Source organism: Elephantulus edwardii, unplaced genomic scaffold (genome assembly GCF_000299155.1).
Source record: "Elephantulus edwardii isolate Elephantulus edwardi_28Jun2011 unplaced genomic scaffold, EleEdw1.0 scaffold00110, whole genome shotgun sequence".
Taxonomy (NCBI): Eukaryota; Metazoa; Chordata; class Mammalia; order Macroscelidea; family Macroscelididae; genus Elephantulus; species Elephantulus edwardii.
The window spans coordinates 6,153,831-6,173,402 of NW_006399860.1; the positions used below are offsets into that span (position 1 = coordinate 6,153,831).

The following is a 19,572-nucleotide window of genomic DNA, read 5'->3' on the forward strand; positions in this document are numbered from 1 at the left end:
AGATTGGCACAGGATAGAGCACGGTTTAGGGCTGTTGTACATAGGGTCGCTATGAGTCGCAAACGACTCAACGGCACATAACAACAACAACAATACTTTCCTTTTATGCCTTTTAAATATATGTATCTTAATGAGAATAAGTGTATTATGCCGTTTATTTGCCAAACAAGCTACCAGTGTCTTTGTAAATTTATTGTGTGTTTTTTGTAATGTAACTCTACTCTTTTTGGATTTGGCCTTTAGTAAAGTGATAGATTATAGACTATATGTTTAATGATATTTAATGAATGGGAATTATAGAAATACTTGAATAATACAACTCATTCTTAGTTTGCTTTTGTTATGTATTGTTGATTCTGAAGCAACTCATGGCTGACCCTCCATCTGGTTTTCTGAGAACGTAAATTGTATGGGAGAAGATTGCTCATCATTCTCTCATAGAGCAGCTGGAGAATTGAAACCATTTGCCTTTGGGTTGACAGAGCAATTCCTTAACAAAAAGCTTGATCAGAACATCTAAACATAGCTTCAAATCTCAGAGCTCACAGACTTACCTTGGTCCCCCTAATTTAAGGAGAAGGGGATTATAGGGAAATTTATTTTAGCTATTTTAGCAATACCTAAAGCACTAAAGAAAACCCCACATTAGGTTCAATTATCTTGTCATTCTTAGTTATAAGGTTAAAAATGATTCTCCACGTTTAAAAAGTAACAGGGACAGAAATGTTTAGAGACTGTATTTATAGTTTTCCTTATTAATTCAGTTCTTTTAATAAAAAGCATCCTGATATAATAACTTTATTGAATTTTTAAGATTTTTAAAAAATAATAACCTTGAGATGCTATAATTATATTTATTTTGTGAGGGATTTGTGCTTTTAAACTCCATTGCGTACACTATGTTGTGCTTCTAATGTAGGTCGTTTGAAAAGTCTTTGAAGAATGTATGATAGGTAAGGAGAAGTCTGTAAATTGGAAATGAATAACACATTGTAGCACTTTGTTCCAGTTCAACCAGACCAGTGGCCATATGCTAGCATTAGTTGTCATTTTATATGGAGAGATACGTCTTCATTTCTGTCTCTATATGGCCGAAATAGATTGCTATTGAACTATTTTTTTATAAAAATAGGTACATGAAAATTATTTTTTACTCTTGTCCGTAAATGCTTACATTTATAGGCTTTTGTAAGTTTTTTAAAGTTATATTTGGAGGGGGATTTATTGTACAGAGAAGGAGTTGTTTGCAGTTGTTATTGTACAGAGAAAGTTATTGAAAAACACAAAACAAGTTTTATTTATGCTTTATTTAATTATTTTGTATGTTTGAAATATTTTAAAATATATTTCTATGGAGGACTAAAAAGACTGAATGTAATGAAGCAAGATGAAAGCCATATTACATAAATTCAAATATTGAACCAAAGTTTACCATATTCTTATATATTTAGAACAGTGTTTTCCCCAAATACAACAAACGGAGAATTTAGTTTGTAACTCTATTAGCAAATTAGTCTTCACACCAGCTTGAGGGCCAAACTAACTTTTAATCACAAAGGGCTACACACCAGATCATGATTGGTTGAAATGAATTGTTAATTAATTCAAAATAATAAATCAGCCAAAATCTGATAGTTAATTAAATAAAAAAAATGATACATTTGACTAGAAACTGAGACCTTAGCATAGTTGGCCATAGTCACTCATATTTTAGACCTATTCTGCAAGTTTGACTTCCCATGTCATATTTATGGGCTACTTGAAGAAAATGAAGAAAACTTGTAGCACATGTTGATGAACATCAAAAACTGTAGCCTTCAGTATGGATTATTTGTCAACAAAAAGAAAACAATAGCTCTCACAACTCTATCATTAAAAAAGCCTCATAAAAATGGAGAAAATGTTGAAGTTCCATGATTTCATTTTACTTGGATCCATTGTCCACTTCTATTTCCTTTGGAAAGAAAAGTCCAGAAATCAAACAACACACTGCTTTCGACAAATCTATTGCCAAAGACTTAAAGTGCTAAAGAACAATGGTGTGAGTTTAAAAACTAAGATACACTCAACCCAAGCCATGGTATTTTCTGTTTATATGCTTGTGAAAATTGGACAAGGAATAAGAATGAAAAAAAAAAAAAAGAAGCCAAAAGAGAATTGATGCCTTTGAATTGTGTTGCTGGTGAAGAGTACTGAATGATCAAACACATACGATTTGGAAGTCGTGCAGCTAGAGTATTTCTTAGTAGCAATGATGGTGAGACTTCATTTCATATACTTTGAGTATGCTATTAGGAAGGTCCAGTACCTGGAGAAGGACATCTTGCTTGGAAAAGTCGGGTATCAGAGAAGTTGGGTATCAGAGAAAAGTCAGGTGTCAGAGGAAAAGATGTACAAGAAGATGGATTGACAGAGTGACTGCAACTAAGTGTTTATTCACAACAGAGATTATGAAGATGGCATAGGACTGGATGGGATTGTGTTCAGTTCTACAATGGGTCAGTATGAGTTTGAGTTTTAAAAACCTCAGATTTTTTAATCAGAGCAACCATAAACATCCTCATAGGGCAGTGGTAGGAATTCTTTAAATGGAATGCATTACATACAATTCATTATTGAAATAGGAACTGGCTTAAGTTTGTAGTTTATGTGGAGTTTTCTAGGAAGTGAATTATTTTCCTTGAAAATGTAAAATAACTTCACAGGGCCCTGAAACTTTTCTGTGGGGCCTTAGAACATTTTAGCATGTAGATTGTGAATCTCAATTTTGCACTATACAATCTGATATCATTGCTGATGTCAAATGGATCCTGGCTGATAGTAGAGAATACTAGAAGAATGTCTATTTGTGCTTTATTGAATATGCAAAGGCATTTGGCTTTGTGGATCATAACAAATTGTGATTGACACAGAGAAGAATGGGAGTCCCAGAGCAGTTAATTGTGCTCATTTGAAACCTGTACCTGAACCAGGGAGCTGTTTTGTTGAGCAGATCAAGGAAACACTACATGGTTTAAAATTAAGAAGGAAGTGTGTCATTGTTGTATTCTTTTTCGGTTCCTATTCAACTGATATGCTGAGCAAGTTATTTGAGAAGCTGGACTCTATGCAGAGGAATGCAGAAACAGAATTGGAGGGAGACTAATCAATAACCTGAGTTAGGCAGATGACATAATCTTGCTTGCTGAAAGGAGGACTTGAAGCACTTGTTGCAGAAGATCAAGGAATGCAGCCTTCAAAATTGATTGCATCTCAATGTCAAGAAAACAGATTCTTACAACTGGACTGATAGACAACATCATGATGGATGGTAAAGAGATTCAAACTGTCAACAACTTCATCTTACTTGGATCCAAAATTAATACCCCTGATACCAGCAGCTAGGAAATAAAAAGAGACAAATTGCATTGGGAAAGTCTTCTGTTAAGGTCCTCTAAAATTATTGAGGAATAATGATGTCACTTTGAGGACTGCAACTGAATCAGGCCATGGTCTTTCAGATTACTTGCAATGCACCTGAGAGCTGGACAATGAATAGGGATGACAGAAGAAGCATTGATGTTTTTAAGCTGTTGTTTTGGAGAAGATCACCGAACATCTGATGGACAGCTGAAAGACCAAATAAATATGTCTTGGAGAGAGTGCAGGCAGAGTGCTCTTTGGAGGCAAGGATGATAAGACTTTGCCTCATATACTTTGGGCATGTTGCTAGGAGGATATAGTCCTTGGAGAGGGACATGATGTTTGGAAGGGTGGAGGGTTGCTGAAGGAGATGAAGACCCTTGACAAGATTGATTGACATGGTGACTGCCACATGGGCAGTGTGTCAGGTAGTGTGAAGATGGCCCAGGATAGGATGGGATTCAGATCTGCTGTTCATAGGGTTGTTATGAGTCATACATGACTCCATAATACCTAACAAAAACAATAAGTTTTTATATTGAGGGAAAATACACTACTATACATTGAAAAAAGTACATATTAGTTAATTCTCTTTTATTTTGGTAGATACACTACAACATTAAGGTTAAAGAGTAAAAAATATTTTTATAAATTAATGGTGGTGTGAAAATGGTATCAGGATTGACAAGTAACTATCTTATTGTTACAGAATGATTCTGAAAATACTAGTAATAAGATTATGCATGTTTGAAAACACCGGATATAATATTATGTTGTATTTATTTAGAAATTTAATATGCATTTAATTCTTTAATGTTGAAAGTCTTACAGAAGAAATTATACTACTTCATAAAAGTTTCTTTGTATAGTAACTTGTCACAGTTAATGAAAAAAGAGTCATGTTGGTTCTGAGTTTTCCATGTCAGTGATTAATAGTGGCTTGTCATATTCTGACAAATGAAAAAACTGAAGTATATTTCATCGAGTGGGAATTCTGCAAAAGGTTTTCTCTGTGATAAAAGAAAGTCACAGAATGTGATGCTTCTTCCAAAGAATACTTCTGTATCTTCATGTGATACACACAACTCTGGAAGTCCATAGTGTTTCCAAGAGTAGAGCTAGAAAAGTACAAAACTTAGAAACTCAAAGTAATAGGCGGAAGGATTGTGGATCTCCAGTCCTTGAAGAAGATAATTCGATTAACTAGCCTCATAACAAGCCTACCTTGTTGCTTCCTGGTTGTAGGCAATAACTAATTCTTGTATGTGCCAGTTACTACTTGGCAGTTTGTTATGCTGTGATAGCTTCATATTAGAAGCTATGTCATTGATATTTTAAATAATAATAGTGTCATCCATGGTGGACAGCTTCCAACTAAGACAGTCTAGGAAGAAAGGCCTGGACATTTTCTTCTGAAGATCAGCCATTGAAAACTCAGTGGACAACATAGAAAATTGTTTAGTATAATGCTAGATGAACTGTCTAGATTGAAAGGCGTACCCAGTGGCCACAAAATGAATTCAAACATGTCAGTGGCAATGAAATTGGCATAAGACCAACCAGCATTTTGTTTTATTTTGTATAAGGTCACTGTGAGTTGGAACTGACTCTACAATTAACAAGAGGATGTATGGCAAGCATCCTAATTGATATATTTGATCTAATTATAGGTGCTATTCCAACTGCAGATAAATGCTTAATGTTCATATAGGAACATTTAGAAGAAGAGTCTAAGTATAGACGAAGATGTTTTGAAAAACCCTCAGAAGTGACTCTGATGCCTTCTCATCTTTCTTCCCTCTGTTGTTGAAAACCAGGGGAACAAGATACTTCTGAAATGGAATAGAACTTTGTAAATGATTGGTTGTGTGGGAGTCAGGGAAAGATAGGAATCTGCATTATTCCTTTGTTGTTGATTTGGCTAACTGTTTAGATGGTACTGTGATTCTGGATGATAAGGACTATTGCTAAAAGGATGACCTCAGTTTTGGACATTGTAAGTTTGAAGTATTTGGAGAACATTTCAGAAAATTATATAAATAAGTAGTTATGCAATCCTGGAATTTGAAGAAATGTTTAAACTAGAGGACTAGAAAATTTAGTAGTTTCTCATTGATGATAATTGAAGCTATACTTATAGGTGAGGAGGAAGAGTAATTAATTATAATATTACAATGGTCTGTTTTATTTTATTGTTGAGCTTCTCTCTCAGAGAAATTCCAAGGCTTTTGTACTTACTTTGTGCAAGTGGTTGCCATTATTTTAAAGAGTGGATTCTTTCTTCAATGCTTCTTTTCTTTTTCATTTGATATATTTATAGTGTTAAGTGTTATCCTCTTAGGATCATTAATGTACCACTCTAGCACTAGTAGTTTACTCTCTTGTTTCTTAAGAATTATTTTGATTATATAATGCTTATTGGTAGAGATGCATTGACACCACGCTGAAAAAAAAGTATAAAATTTTCATCAGTCCTTGTTCTCAGGCATTAAAATGTATGTAGACTTGTTGTTGTAAGGACTTATGTGGATATATAAATATTACTTCCCTTATATTGTGCAATTTGTAGTTTTGCGGTTTTGCATTTATAGGAGTTGGTTTTTAACTAACATGTGCTATTGAATATGCTCTAGTTTTGTATAAAAATTTTTTTGAGATTAAGATGATTCTGAAAGCCCAAATAGTTTTATTATTAAATAAATTATCTTATCACTCTTAAAAAGAAAAGCTTATAGAAAAAGGGGAACTTTTGGAGAGTATTATTCTAAACTCGTTACATAATCAGTTTCTGAATACCACACTAGAAGTACATTTGTGTGCACATGCATAATATATTGAAAAAAGACTAACGTTTATCAACATTAATATGGTTTTATCAACAAAAATATGGTTTTCAGTGAACTCTTACTCACCTAAAAGCACCCCTGGTGCCCCCTCCCCAAGGAAAAAAAAAGCTTTTTGCATGCATCTTATTCCTGTCTCCAATTCTTTCTCTCTCTTCTTTTTTAACTTCAGTTTGAATAGCACCTGTAATTAAGGAAGAAAATCGAGTCCTGGGAGCTAGGTAGGACTTCCAGCTATTGATCTGTGTAAACCCAGCTTATACTGTCAGGGGAGAAACAGTCAACTGCTGAGCTGCTTTGTCACTGACATAAGCTGAGAGAGGATTTTTTTGTCTATACTGTTTATACACTAGTCTATAGACCTGCTGGCTGGTTGAATTTTAAAGAGTGCGGAGGTTTAAAGACTTGTCCCCTGAGGGATGCTTCTGCCAGTTGGGAAGCGAGCTGAGGCTGTTTTGCAGAAGTGTGTGCATCATGTGTGTTGGGAAAGAATGAATGGGGGAGGGTGTGGAAGATTGGGCATCTAACTGGGAAACATCTTGAATTTAAGCCTTAAAATGGATTTTATTGTATTAGTAATTTAAGTATGTTTAGAGGTGGACATATATATAATTAATTTATTAAGGAGGCTATGGAAACATTATCTATGTGTGTAGTAAATAGGATAAATGGCTTCCATTTACATGACACAAGATACGAATTAAACAGTGGTCCAATGAACTCTTGTAAAATGAACTGTTTTTCAGTCTAATTCAGTGACATCATTTCAAATTTAATAATCTTCCAATGATATATAACAAAATGTTCTCAGCAGTTATACCATTAATTTCCGCTAAGTATGGAGTTTGTCCTTGTTCTCTTAGAGGTAGATATTCAGAAGCAAATCAAGGCACTCCACTCTAAAGGTAGAAGGCTTCTTTTAAGCAGAATCCTTTTCTTTCCTTAGTGAGTTAGGCTGGAAGCTTTAGTAGATACTGCTATGGTAATGTTAGGGTTTTATGTTTTACCGGTCTCTTATTGCATTGTGTATTTTAAAGCTATAAGAAGAATTTTATTTTTAAATACTCAATAACTCAGTATTATCTTTACTTATAAGGTCAAATGTTTAACTATTGATTATTTCTATAGATGTAAGTTTTATTGGTAAGCAGAAGCTCGGGTTCTTGGGTTTTGATTTGGTCTTTTTAGAAGTGATCCTGTAGGGGCTCCCCCTCTTCTGAATAGGAAACTTTCTCATTAACATTGGTTTGTCTTACAGAATTACCTACTTTGGAAGTTGTGTGTTATTAAATTAAATTATGTTTTGAAGTTTGAGTTTTGAATTGCAGTTGATTTTCAGTTATAAGGAAATAGATTTTTTTTATATTTTACAAATAGCTGACAGTTATTTGTCCTTTGCTACAATCATTAATAAATATGATGTCTGAACATTTCCAAATTATCTTATGATGGCTAAAAGTAATTTAGACATTTCTATGCTTAATTAAAACATTGATTTTTTTATTAGTTCTTAAATGAAAGTGTGCACAAATTAGAAGCTATGTTTTTTAATTTAAAGCCTTGATTTTAATGATACATTTTAAAGGGCATTATTTGATATAAAACTAAGTGTTACTGTTATTAAATTTGTCAGTTATCAAGAGTTGAACCCTATAAATGACTGTTTTTTTAACCATAAAGTATGTTTTTAACCGCTTGACTGTGGGATATGTAGAGTTGTTATACCTCTCAGTGATTCATTGTGCTGCCAACTTCATTCCCTTTTCTCTGCCTGCATTTTAATTGAAACAACATTTATATTTTTGAGCCAGGATCTGTCAGAAGTCCCTGTGGCTAGTCTGTGGTACAAGTAGCAGCAGACGTAGCTTACCCATATGGTGCAGTGCTTCTTGTAAAATCCATATGGCCTTGTTGAAGGGAATCCCAGCGGGGATGTGAAGGGTGTTAATACCCTTCAGGCCAGGCCTTTCCCTCCTGGGGTTTCAATGGCATTGTCAGTGCAATCTGCCAAAGCACAAACTTAATTCCTTTTTAATAATCAATTATTTTAGTCTAGGAACCTGTGCTGTTTTTCTTAAGGAAAAAAAAATTACGACAGTAAAAAAGAATACCCTTTATCCTTCCTAGAAAATGTCTCAAAAAAGTTTTACTACATCTTTATAAATATTCTAAAGCTTTTTTTTTTTAATTTACATTTATAGGAAGTACTACAGAGTGTACCAAAGTTCTGTTTCCCCTTTGACGTTGAAAGGTACAGTATAATTCATCATTTAAAATAACATTATCCCATCTTAGTGCACACTTGAAAATTATTACATGTGCTTTCCCCCCCATAAAATACAATATACTTTCTCTACTGTTTGTAACAAAAAAAGGTTAGAGATTAAATAAGACTTGGTGTGAAGAAGTGTTTGAATCATCTTGCTTTCTCACTATGTCTCCTGAGATGTCTTAAAGCAGTACTGCCAGTAAATTCCATTTCCACCCTTTGTTCTTCAGGTACATAGTCTAAGAACATCCAGAAGAAAAAAGCTTGATATGTTCCTGATCAAGACCGTAGAATTCCATTTTTAAGCATTAGATTTACATGTTTTGGTTTTTCTCTCACCTCACTTTATTTAAAAGAGTGGAATAAAACTGATAACTAGTTGTTTTGTAAGAATAAACTAATTAGAATAATGTAATATTATGCAAAGATACAGAGGAAACCTACCTAACAGTATGGAAAGTGTTATACTTGCATTTCAGTTACTAAATACTGAAATAAAATGTTTAGTTGGGATGGCATAGAATATGTAATCTTCTGAGCATAATCATAGGTCATTTATTGTTTTTCATGTGATTTCCATTCCATCTTAGCAGTTTTTAAGGGTGTATTATGAGGAAGGTTTAAAAAATATTGATTTAGAGAAATATTTTGCTCAGACTAAAATTAGAATCTAAAATTTTGTATTAAAGACAAAGCCTTCTCTTAATGATGGGATAGTTGATCAGTGTTGCTGGTGAATGTACTTCCACATTACTGTTGTGCCTTCCTACAGTTGTGGTTTTAGAATAAATAGTAAAATGAAATGTGAAAAGGCTAAAAAATACTATGAACATTGAGCACAAGAGGGCACAGTAGGCACTGGGGGTGCTTTTGAAGTTGTGAAAGTTTGGGTTTTTGGGGTATTTTTTAGTATCCACTTAAAAGTGTATTTGTTTAGCATTTTAAGTGCAATACTTTCTGGAGTTGAAAATAGTTTTTAGTATCAGTATACCAGTGGGAAAGTGATTTAATTCCTGTTTCATATTTTCCATGAGTATTTAAAAATCAACATTCAAGTTACGTGGAAGTTTTAATTTGGGACAAGAAAGCAGATTATGGGTGCCCTTGTGGCTAGACTATAGCCAGTATAACCAGAAAAAAATATTTTAAGTGCAAGTAAAGACTCAATATAACTATTATATAGAACCTTATACTGCAGTGTCATGACAATATGATACTTAATTAAAATTTAGTACAATTTATTTTCCACTTAGCCAGGAAGTGTTTCTTCTTTCTTTTCCTTTTTTGGTCAGAAATTACATTCTTTTATATATTGGAAGCAGGAGTAGCATCCACTTCCTAAACAATGTGCCTCTGGAAACTCTGTGAGCATTGATAAATGATGATAGTTATAGAAAGACTTCAGGCCTTTGGGTCACTATGAGTCATGCTTGACTCGATGGCAGTCAGCAACAACAACAACATATATTGTTGTTATTTATGTGCTTTTGAGTTGGAACTGACTTATACTGACCCTCCAGCATGTTTTCAGAGGTGGTAAATTGCATAGAGGACATCTGTCTTCCTCACATAGAGCAGCTGGTGGATTTGAAAAGTCTACTTTTGGGTTGACAGAATAGCTCTTAACCACTTGACCACCAGAGCTCCTTCCAAGAGAAAGTTAAGCAAATCAGACCAATTCAATGTTCTGTATGCTGCTTGATTTGAGGAGAATGCTAATCAAAGTAATTCAATGTGAGTTGGTAATGGTTACCATTAGATTTTAAAGAAACATTATATCTTCATTTAGTCTTAGAATCATCAAGAAAGGAGGCTAGAGACAGGCAGAGACTTAATAACAATGTCTAACTTCACTCTTTCAAAGCTTCAGAAATAGTCTTTTGAAAATTTATGAATTATTTTTTTAGACATTTAGGTATGTGAAATCTATGACCTAAAATAGGATAGTCTAAAAAGGGATTGTTCTTGTTGTTACATACCATCGAGTTGGAGCAGAAACATAGCTGACCCTCCAGCAAGTTTTCAGAGGTAATTAATCGCACAGGAGGAGATTGCCCATTCTCCTGCAGAGCAGCTGGTGGATGGTGGATTTAAACTGCCTGCCTTGAGGATTGCAGTGTGGCTTCTTGCCACGATGCCACCAGTGCTCCCTTAAAGAAAAGTTATTATTGTTATTATGTGCCGTCGAGTCCTTGCGACTCATAGCGACCCTGTGTACAACATCCCTAAACTCTGCTTTGTCCTGTGCCACTCGCACTGTCTCTGACACACCCATCCCGATTATTCCAGTCACTGAATCAATCCACTTCATAGAGGGCCTTCCCCTCCTGCGCTGTCCCTCCACCCTTCCAAGCATGATGTCCCTCTCCAAGGACCAGTCCCTCCTTACAACATGTCCAAAGTATGTCAGACAAAGCCCCAGAATCCTTGCCTCCAAGGAGCTGCCTGGTTTAACCCTTTCCTGGATGAAACTCTTTGTTTTCCTAGCAGTCCATGGTCTTCTCCAGCACCACAGCTCAACGGCATCAATTCTCCTTCTATCCTCCCTAGTTATTGTCCAACTCTCTGATGCATAACAAGTGTTGGCAAAGACCATGGCCTGTATCAGATGCACCTTAGTCTCCAGAGAGACATCATTGCTCTTCAGTACTTTGGAGAGGTCCCTAACAGCAGACTTTGCCATGGCAATACGCCTTTTAATTTCCTGGCTACTGGTGCCAAGAGTGTTGACTGTGGAGCCAAGCAAACTAAAGCTGTGAACCATCTCAATCTCTTCACCATCCATCCTGATGCTGCCAGTTGGTCCATTGGTGAGAATCTTTGTTTTGTTGAAATGTTGTTGTTGTTATGTGCCATAGAGTCGTTTGCAACTCATAGCAACCCTATGTACAGCAGCCCTAAACCCTGCTCTATCCCGCACCTATCACATTGCCTCTGACATACCCATCCTGATTATCCCAGTCACTGAATCAGTCCACCTCATAGAGGGTCTTCCCCTCCTGTGCTGTCCCTCCACCCTACCAAGCATGATGTCCCTCTCCAAGGACCAGTCCCTCCTTACAACATGTCCAAAGTATGTTAGACAGAGCCTCAGAATCCTTGCCTCCAAGGAGCTGCCTGGTTTAACCCTTTCCTGGATGAAACTCTTTGTTTTCCTAGCAGTCCATGGTCTTCTCCAGCACCACAGCTCAACGGCATCAATTCTCCTTCTATCCTGTCTAGTCATTTTCTTTTTTTTTATTTATTAAATTTTATTAGTTTTACTGAACATTTACAGAGATTTTGGGTTTTCATTCATTCATTGTTGCACTGTTTCCTCCACCCTCATCCCCAGTTCGTTCTCCGCCCCCCATGTCTGTTTTAATTGTCCAGTTGCCACAGTGCTTGTCAAAGCCAGTTCTGATTAATCTCCTTTGTCAGTGTGTCCCTTGCCATTCCCTATCACTCCTCCCTGAGAGAGACTTCACCCTGATTCCTAAGGAAAAGGGGATGGCATATTCTCTTAGCTATTTCCTGCTGAAAAGGGTCGCTGTGGGTTTCAGGGTGAATGTCTTCTCTCACTACTCCAAAGGGCCCCCTTTGCAGTAGGAACCACATAGACTATTATGGAGATTGATTTTGGAATTTAGATGCACTGTTATCAATTGTGCTTAGCCGTACATGTTCATATCCTTGAAGATGTATCATGGAAGTGTTGCAGCCTAGAAGATACAAATTTAAGTAACAAGGTCATTTTCTAACTCTCTGATGCATAACAAGTGATTGCAAAGAACATGGCCTATATCAGGCACACCTTAGTCTGCAGAGAAACACTGTTGCTCTTGAGTACTTTAGAAAGGTCCCTAACAGCAGGCTTTCCCACCACGATAGGTTTTTTGATTTCCTCACACAGTATATGCTAAATTGCTTGATCTGTAAGCATTACAAGTTACTCTGATTTTTAAAGCATAATATAATTTATATGTGCCAATAGTTACGTTAATTTGAGAATATTATTCTTATTAAGAAAACCAGCTGACTGGAAAGATGAAACCAAAATCACATATAATAATTTTCTAGATTCTCTGATCTTTAAGAGCATTCCCAAACAAGGTTTAATGTTCCGTAATACTATTTGTTATGTTTTAGGGTATCTCAAAATCAAGTTGGACAGCACTTTACCTTTGTACTGACAGACATAGAAAGCAAACAGAGATTTGGATTCTGCAGACTCACATCAGGAGGCAAAATTTGTCTATGCATCCTTAGGTGAGTATTTATAGTTAAAAAAGAATCACTAAATACAAAATAGATTAGCTCTTTCTTTTGAACTTTGGTATGCTTGAGATGCTTAAAAAGCCCTCAAATTCTATCATTTAGATGTTCCCTTTAAGTTACATGAACAGTAATTTTTTAAATCTATATTGTTATATATAAGTAAAATAATTTGTATATTATTACATATTTATAATGTATAAAAGTATCAATTTGATTTAAAGATTTACTGGTGACAGTGGATTTTGTCTTGAATGGATGGATTTCTTTAAGACTAGTTTTATGAGTTTATTTTTGAAAAAAATTCAGTTTAGCTAATATATATGTATTTCACACATTAAATAAGATGATTTATTTAAAAATATAAATTGATTTTGTGTGTCCTTTTCTATGTCTGATCTAGAACTTGCATTTTCCAGTGTGTATTATTAGTACTTTAAGGAATGGTTACAAACTGAGTATGTTCGGAAGAAATGTTTAGAGTCTGGAACAACTCACAGTGCCTGGGAACAAAGACTGTAGTCTTTGGGCAACAGCAAGGCCAATTGACGTAACAGAGTTTACACAAATCATTTTCCATGTCTTCATTTGGTGAGGGGATTTAAAAGCTTGTGAATGATAATCTAAAGGACATTATTTCAAATTTATCTCTGTATTGGTCTTCCCCTGTCTGAAACTAAGAATAAGAAGAAAATCAAAGACTATAAAGAATAGTGGACCACAAGAACTTCAGTCTCCACAACTTTGAGACTAGAGAACTATGTAGTTCCTGGCTACCATTGCCCACTTCTCTAAAAGAGATCATGAGGAAAGACCCTCATAAAGTGGGACTTAAATGTAGAATGAGGGTTAAGATCATAAAAAGATGATGCTGTATAATTATTGTTGGTTGTTAGGCATGACTCGTAGCGACCGTATGAACAAAAGGCCTTAAGCCTCCCTGTAACTATCGTCATTTCTCCAAGTTCATAGAGTTTCTGGAGGCATGTGGTTTAGGAAGTGGATGCCACTCCTGTTTCGAAATCTGTCTTAAACTGGGAGCTCCATCAAACATTGTCCGCCATGGGACAGCCATTGTGGCATTTGACCCCCCAATAGCACAAGGTTCAGTGTCACAGTACATCCAGATTACCTCAGATTGACAGAAAAGTGTTATTCCCCTAAAATATAGAAACAAAGGATTAAAATATAATCCCTGGGGCCCAACTTTTAAATACAAGGGCCCTCCATCAGGTCTTGTTGACTCTAACCAAAATAAAAACAACCAAACAATCCACACAGATCCTCAACAAAAACAAGAGCACCATATTACAGAGTCCATCCAGCCACTCCATCCAACTCCAGAATGGAGTCAGGGGCATGGAGTATTATGTTGTTAAGTACCATCTAGTACCAGGCCTATAAACAAAAGACCTTAACCTTGTTCTGTAACTGTTGTCCTTTCTCTAAGTTCATTAAGTTTCTACAGGCATGTTTAGGAAGTAGATGCCACTCCTGCTTCCAAGCCTGTCTCAATCTGTGAGCTCTATCAAACATTGTCTACCATGTGTAACCATTATAGCATTTTATGGGCCAATAGCACACCATTCAGTATGACAGCAATCCAAAGATACATCAATACAGAGAAATGACAGAACAGTGCTATACTGTTTAGGAGAATGTTTGATAGAGTGGTGGCGTTGTTGAGACTAAGGCCATGTGACCCTTCAGGTACAGAACAGAAATTATCCCAGTCAAACAATAGACTAATAAGTTGATGCATAATACTGAGGAGGGATTTGTTCCTTGGATCAGTAAAGCATATGGGAGGTCAGCCTTTGCCAACAATAAAGCTCCTAAGGCAGAAACAGATAGAAAAGAAGGAGGAATGGAGATGAAAAACACAGCGAGGATGTGTGAGGATTTTAGCCAATGCTACACAACCTAAAGTGTATGAATTGTTCATTGGAAAACCAATTATTCTGTAAATTTCAGGCAAATCATAGTAAAAATTTGAGATGTTTAGTCTGGTTACATATTTCAAAAATTTTACTTAGTTTGAAAGGTATTACATATAATTGAGATCTCTCCCTCCACCCCAATTTCTTTTAAGAAATGGAATTATCTGCTAATTCTGGCTCTGCATGTCTCCATGAACAATAAGCCAGAATGAAGTAGCAAACTTTTTTATTATATTGTGGGCTTTCCAGTTTGCTACAGTTCTGCTTATAATACCTAGCAGTCCTGTCAATTGTTTATATTACCTTTCATTTACACTTCTATCTTATAAGATTAGTAGCATACTAGTTACAAAAAGGGGGAAGCCAAGTGTCCCAAATGTTGATGGGTTGTACCACTCCATGATATCTTCCATCAACTATTCCTCCTTCTTTCAGTTCCCCTATTCTTCTATGTCCTTTGGGTTCTGTGGTTCAATAGAAGGTTTCACAGAAACTCAGGTCCATCAGGGAAATGACTCATGTGACTGTGGGTGATTCAGGCCACTCACTATGGCAGAGACTGATGAGAGCTGGGCCAGGATACTATAGACTATCAGTTGTGGTGCAGCTGGAAGCCATGTCCCAGGAGGGTGAGCATATCCCAAAAGAGAGCTACCATTGAATTTCTATGAATATCCTCTAGAAGGATGGGGCATGTATCCCATCCTAATCCTATCTCCTTAATACAGTCTATACTTCATCACAAAACATAAAGTTTATGAGTTACTAGGAAAGTAATTTTGAACCATAAAGCTTGGAGGTGACAGACCACCCCCTGGTTTTTCTAGCCATTAACCTTCATACTTGAAAAATTAACTTTCCCTTTATAGTCATCTAAATAAGAACAGCATTCATAGAAAGCATGTAAGTCAGCTACTACTTGCCTGATGCATGAGTATCTCCATTTTTGATAGACAATTTCTTATTTGCTCGTTTCTATCAAATTAGCCTCTGAGGAAACAATTTCCTGCTCTAAAGTATCTTCTGTTTCCTTTAGAAATTTGAGCATCTGTATCTATAAACAAATCCAGTCTAGGGCAACCATCAGGTTGCAGCAATCAACACTAGCTCACTCCATGAAACATCTTCTCTTCATCTGATTGGGTTCTGGTCAGTTCCTCCCTAGCAATCCATGGCTATTTCCAAATAAGCATCATCCTCTAAGTTAGGAGTTCACACTTCTTCCTGTGTTCCAGACCAACTGATTTCTCAATCTTAATCCTTTCATGGGGCCAGCAAGCTAGAGGTCCTCATAAATTCCTACTCCTCAAGCCAGTAGCCCTTCTTTGCTTTGCTTCAGTAAGCAGTTGAAAATATGATTGTCCTAACTATGTATACTTCTAGGATTTGGATTGCTTGCTGGTAAAAGGAAAGATTGTAAAGATTAACTTTTCTATAAAATCTCTTGATGAATCAGAAGTTCAGATATACTCTATGAAATTAGACTCAGTGATATTAACATTGATCAGGGTAAATTTTATCAATATTTACAGGAAAAGAAATATGTATGCATTAAATTAACTCTAAAATCAATGTCTTTTTTGTTCACGTGTTATTTAATGACTTTTTTTGTCATTCATCGAGCTGTTATTCATTTACTCAGAGTCTGTTAGGTTTGGGACACTTTTTATTGAAAAGTAAAAGCTTAACCTCTTTATAAGTACTGAGAAGTGAGGATCTCTAGTCTCTTTTTGGGCATGTTTCAACTGTAGAACAATTAATTGCATTTAAAACATGCTTTTATCTAGAAGAATCCTATGTTTCAAACTATATAGTTTGATTCTTTCAATTTGGAGCAGTTTGGTTAAGCACTTTCTACACACGTACTAACTCTCATTTTGCATCTATTATTGTCTGTTTTTTAAAATTACTGAGAGTAATTACAGAAACTTATTTCAAAGCCATTATTTTTATTCTGTCATCTTTCTTATTTTAATTTTTATTTATTTCAATGAACTTTTATAGAGACTTTTTAGATTTCCAGTCATTCATTGTTGCACACTTTCCTTATTCCCACTCCTCCCCCCAGTTTGCTTTTCCTTTGAAAAGTTTAAAAAAATTCTTTTATTGTTATACAATCCCCCCTCTTCCCTAGTCCATCCCACTATGCAGCTTTCATTCTGGACTCTTGTCATGACAATAATACCTAATCATATATTCCTCCTAAACAGTTCTCTCCCTCATCTGTTTCAATGCAGTATACATTATTTTTCCCCTCTTAGTTTCCCTCCAACCTCAATGTCAATACTGCTTTACAACAGTGGCACAATGCAGTATGTTCCTTTTGTGACTGAGATACTTTACTCAACATAATGTCCTCCAGGATCACCAATTTTGTATAATATTTCATAAGTTCCTTATTTTTCAATGCAGCATAGCATTCCATTGTGTGAATATTCCACAGCTTCTCTATCCATTTCTTTGTTGATGGGAACTTAGGTTGTTTCCAACACTTTGCCATTGTGAACAAAGCTGCAATAAACATGGGTGTGTATATATCTATCTGCTTGGATGACAGTTCTGGGTTCTTTAAGGTCTGTTCCTAGTAGTGGAATACCTGGATCAAATGGTATTTTTATTTACAACCTTTTGAGAAAGCACCATACTGCCTTCCATAGTGGGTGCACCATTTTACATGCCCACCAACAGTGAATAAGGGCTCCAGTTTTTCCACAACCTCACCAGCATTTGTCATTTGCTGTACTGTTAAATTTGCTATTCTTACAGGGATGAGATAATATCTCATAGTTGTTTTGATTTGTACCTCTCTTAGAGCTAGGGATTTTGAACATTTCTTCATATGTTTGTTCGCCATCTGAATGTCTTCTTTGGTGAAGTGTCTGTCCATATCCTGTGCCCATTTTGCAACTGGGTTGTTTACCTTTATCTTGTTGTGGTGCTCGAGTATTTTATAAATTCTAGACATAAGTCCATTATCTGACATGTTATTACCAAACATTTTTTCCCAGACTGTGGCTTCACTGTTTACCCTTTTGGAGAAGTTTTTGGATGTGCATAGAGATTTAAGTCTACATCTATTTCATCCTCTCCTGGTTGTAGGTTTTTCAGGATGCTTGGAAGACAGTTCATATTGTGGATTAGGGCTTCTAGAATTCTTCCAAGCTTTTTAAAAATGAAGTTTATAGTCCTTGGTTTTAATCTTAGGTCCTTGATCCACTTTGAGTTGGGTTGTTTTTTTGGTTTGGTTTTTTTTTTTTGTATGGAGTGAGGTGTAGATCTTGCTTGAGTTTTCTACAGACAGTTTTCCAATTTTGCCAACACCATTTGTTAAAAAGGCTGTAGTTTCCCTACTTAACTGATTTCATCTCCTTGTCAAAAATCAGTTGACCATAGGTAGATGGGCTACTTTTTGGGTCCTCAGTTCTATTCCATTGATCTATGTGTCTGTCATTGTACCAGTACCATGCTATCTTGACCACCATGACAGTATAGTAGGATTTGAAATCAGGGAGTGGGATTTCTCCTACTTTGAGAAACCCTTTTTCTGTAATATTTAAATCTGCTTTTACAACTTAGGATAATAAGTATTCTTTTCCAACCACAACTCAATGACATAAATTATTCTTCTGCCATCCTCACTTATTGTCCAACTCTCAGATATGTAGCAAGTGATTGAAAAGACTTAGCACTGTATAGCTGGCACCTTAGTCTTCAAACTGCCATCAGGGCTTTCAGTGTTTTGGAGAGGTCCCTGACAGTGGACTTGCCCAATGCAGTGTTTCTGATACCATGTGTGTTGTGTATTGATCCAAGCAAGATGAAATCATTGACAACTTCATTTCTTTCTCCATCTATCACAATGTTGCCTGTTGAAAAAGTGGTGAGTACCTTCGTTTTCTTTTTTCTTGTGTAATTGAATCAGATCTGACTGGCACAGGAGGAGATTACCCCTCCTTCTCCAGCGGAGTATCTGGAGGATTTGGACCATGTGCCTTCAGGATGGCAGCACAGCTTCTTGACCTTTGTTTTCTTGATGTTGAGATGTAATCTATTCCGAAGGCTGTAGTCCTTTATCTTTTGTAGCTGGTGTTTTAAGTCCTCCTCACTTCAAGCAAGCAAGGTTTTACCATCTGCATAATACAGGTTATTGATGAGTCTTCTTCCCATCCTCATGCTACATTTCTCTCCCTAGATAGAGTCTAGCTTCATGAATTATTTCATACAGATTGAATAGATATGGAGAAAGGAAACATCTCTGATATTTATACCATGTAGTGTTTCTTGCTTTGTTTTGACAACACCTTCTTGATTTAGGTGTAGATTTTGCATGAGCACAATTTTGTTCTAAGATTCCTATTCTTCTCAATGTTAACCTTAGTTGATTATGATCCATATGATCAAAGAAATGCCTTTGCCTAGTCAATAAAACTGGCAAAAGAAGAAACAGATAGGTTTTGGGGAAAAGTGCAGCAATAGTGCTTCTTGGAGTCAGAAATGACAAAACTGTCTGTCCTAGGTTGGGGCATCTGCTGCTGTTGTTGTGTGCTGTTGAATACATGATCCTCCAGCAGGGTTTCAGAGGCAATATATAACTGGAGCGGAGTCTTGAACATACCATGAACTGCCAAGAAAACCAATTGGTCTGTCACAGAGGGTGAAACCAAGTTTGTCCTTGAAGGCTAGAATTTTGAAGCTCCAACTCACATTCTTTGGGTATGTGAACAGGAGGGACCAATTCTTGAAGGAGGACATAATACTTGGAAGGGTGGAGGGACAGCACAGGAGAGGAAGACGTCCAGGGCAGCATCTGTTAGCTGAAATATGTCAATTGGTATACCATTTATTCCTGGGGCCTTATTTTTTG

General features: G+C 36.1%; 1 protein-coding gene across 1 annotated transcript in view; it reads left to right on the plus strand.

Annotated features, from left to right (window-relative positions):
- The window catches only part of DENND1B (DENN/MADD domain containing 1B), a 414,540-nt gene that overhangs the window by 168,498 nt on the left and 226,470 nt on the right, over nt 1-19,572 (plus strand). The window contains 2 exon segments of the mRNA XM_006903679.1: nt 8,447-8,496; nt 12,643-12,762. Of these exon segments, the coding sequence (XP_006903741.1) occupies nt 8,447-8,496; nt 12,643-12,762 (170 nt within the window).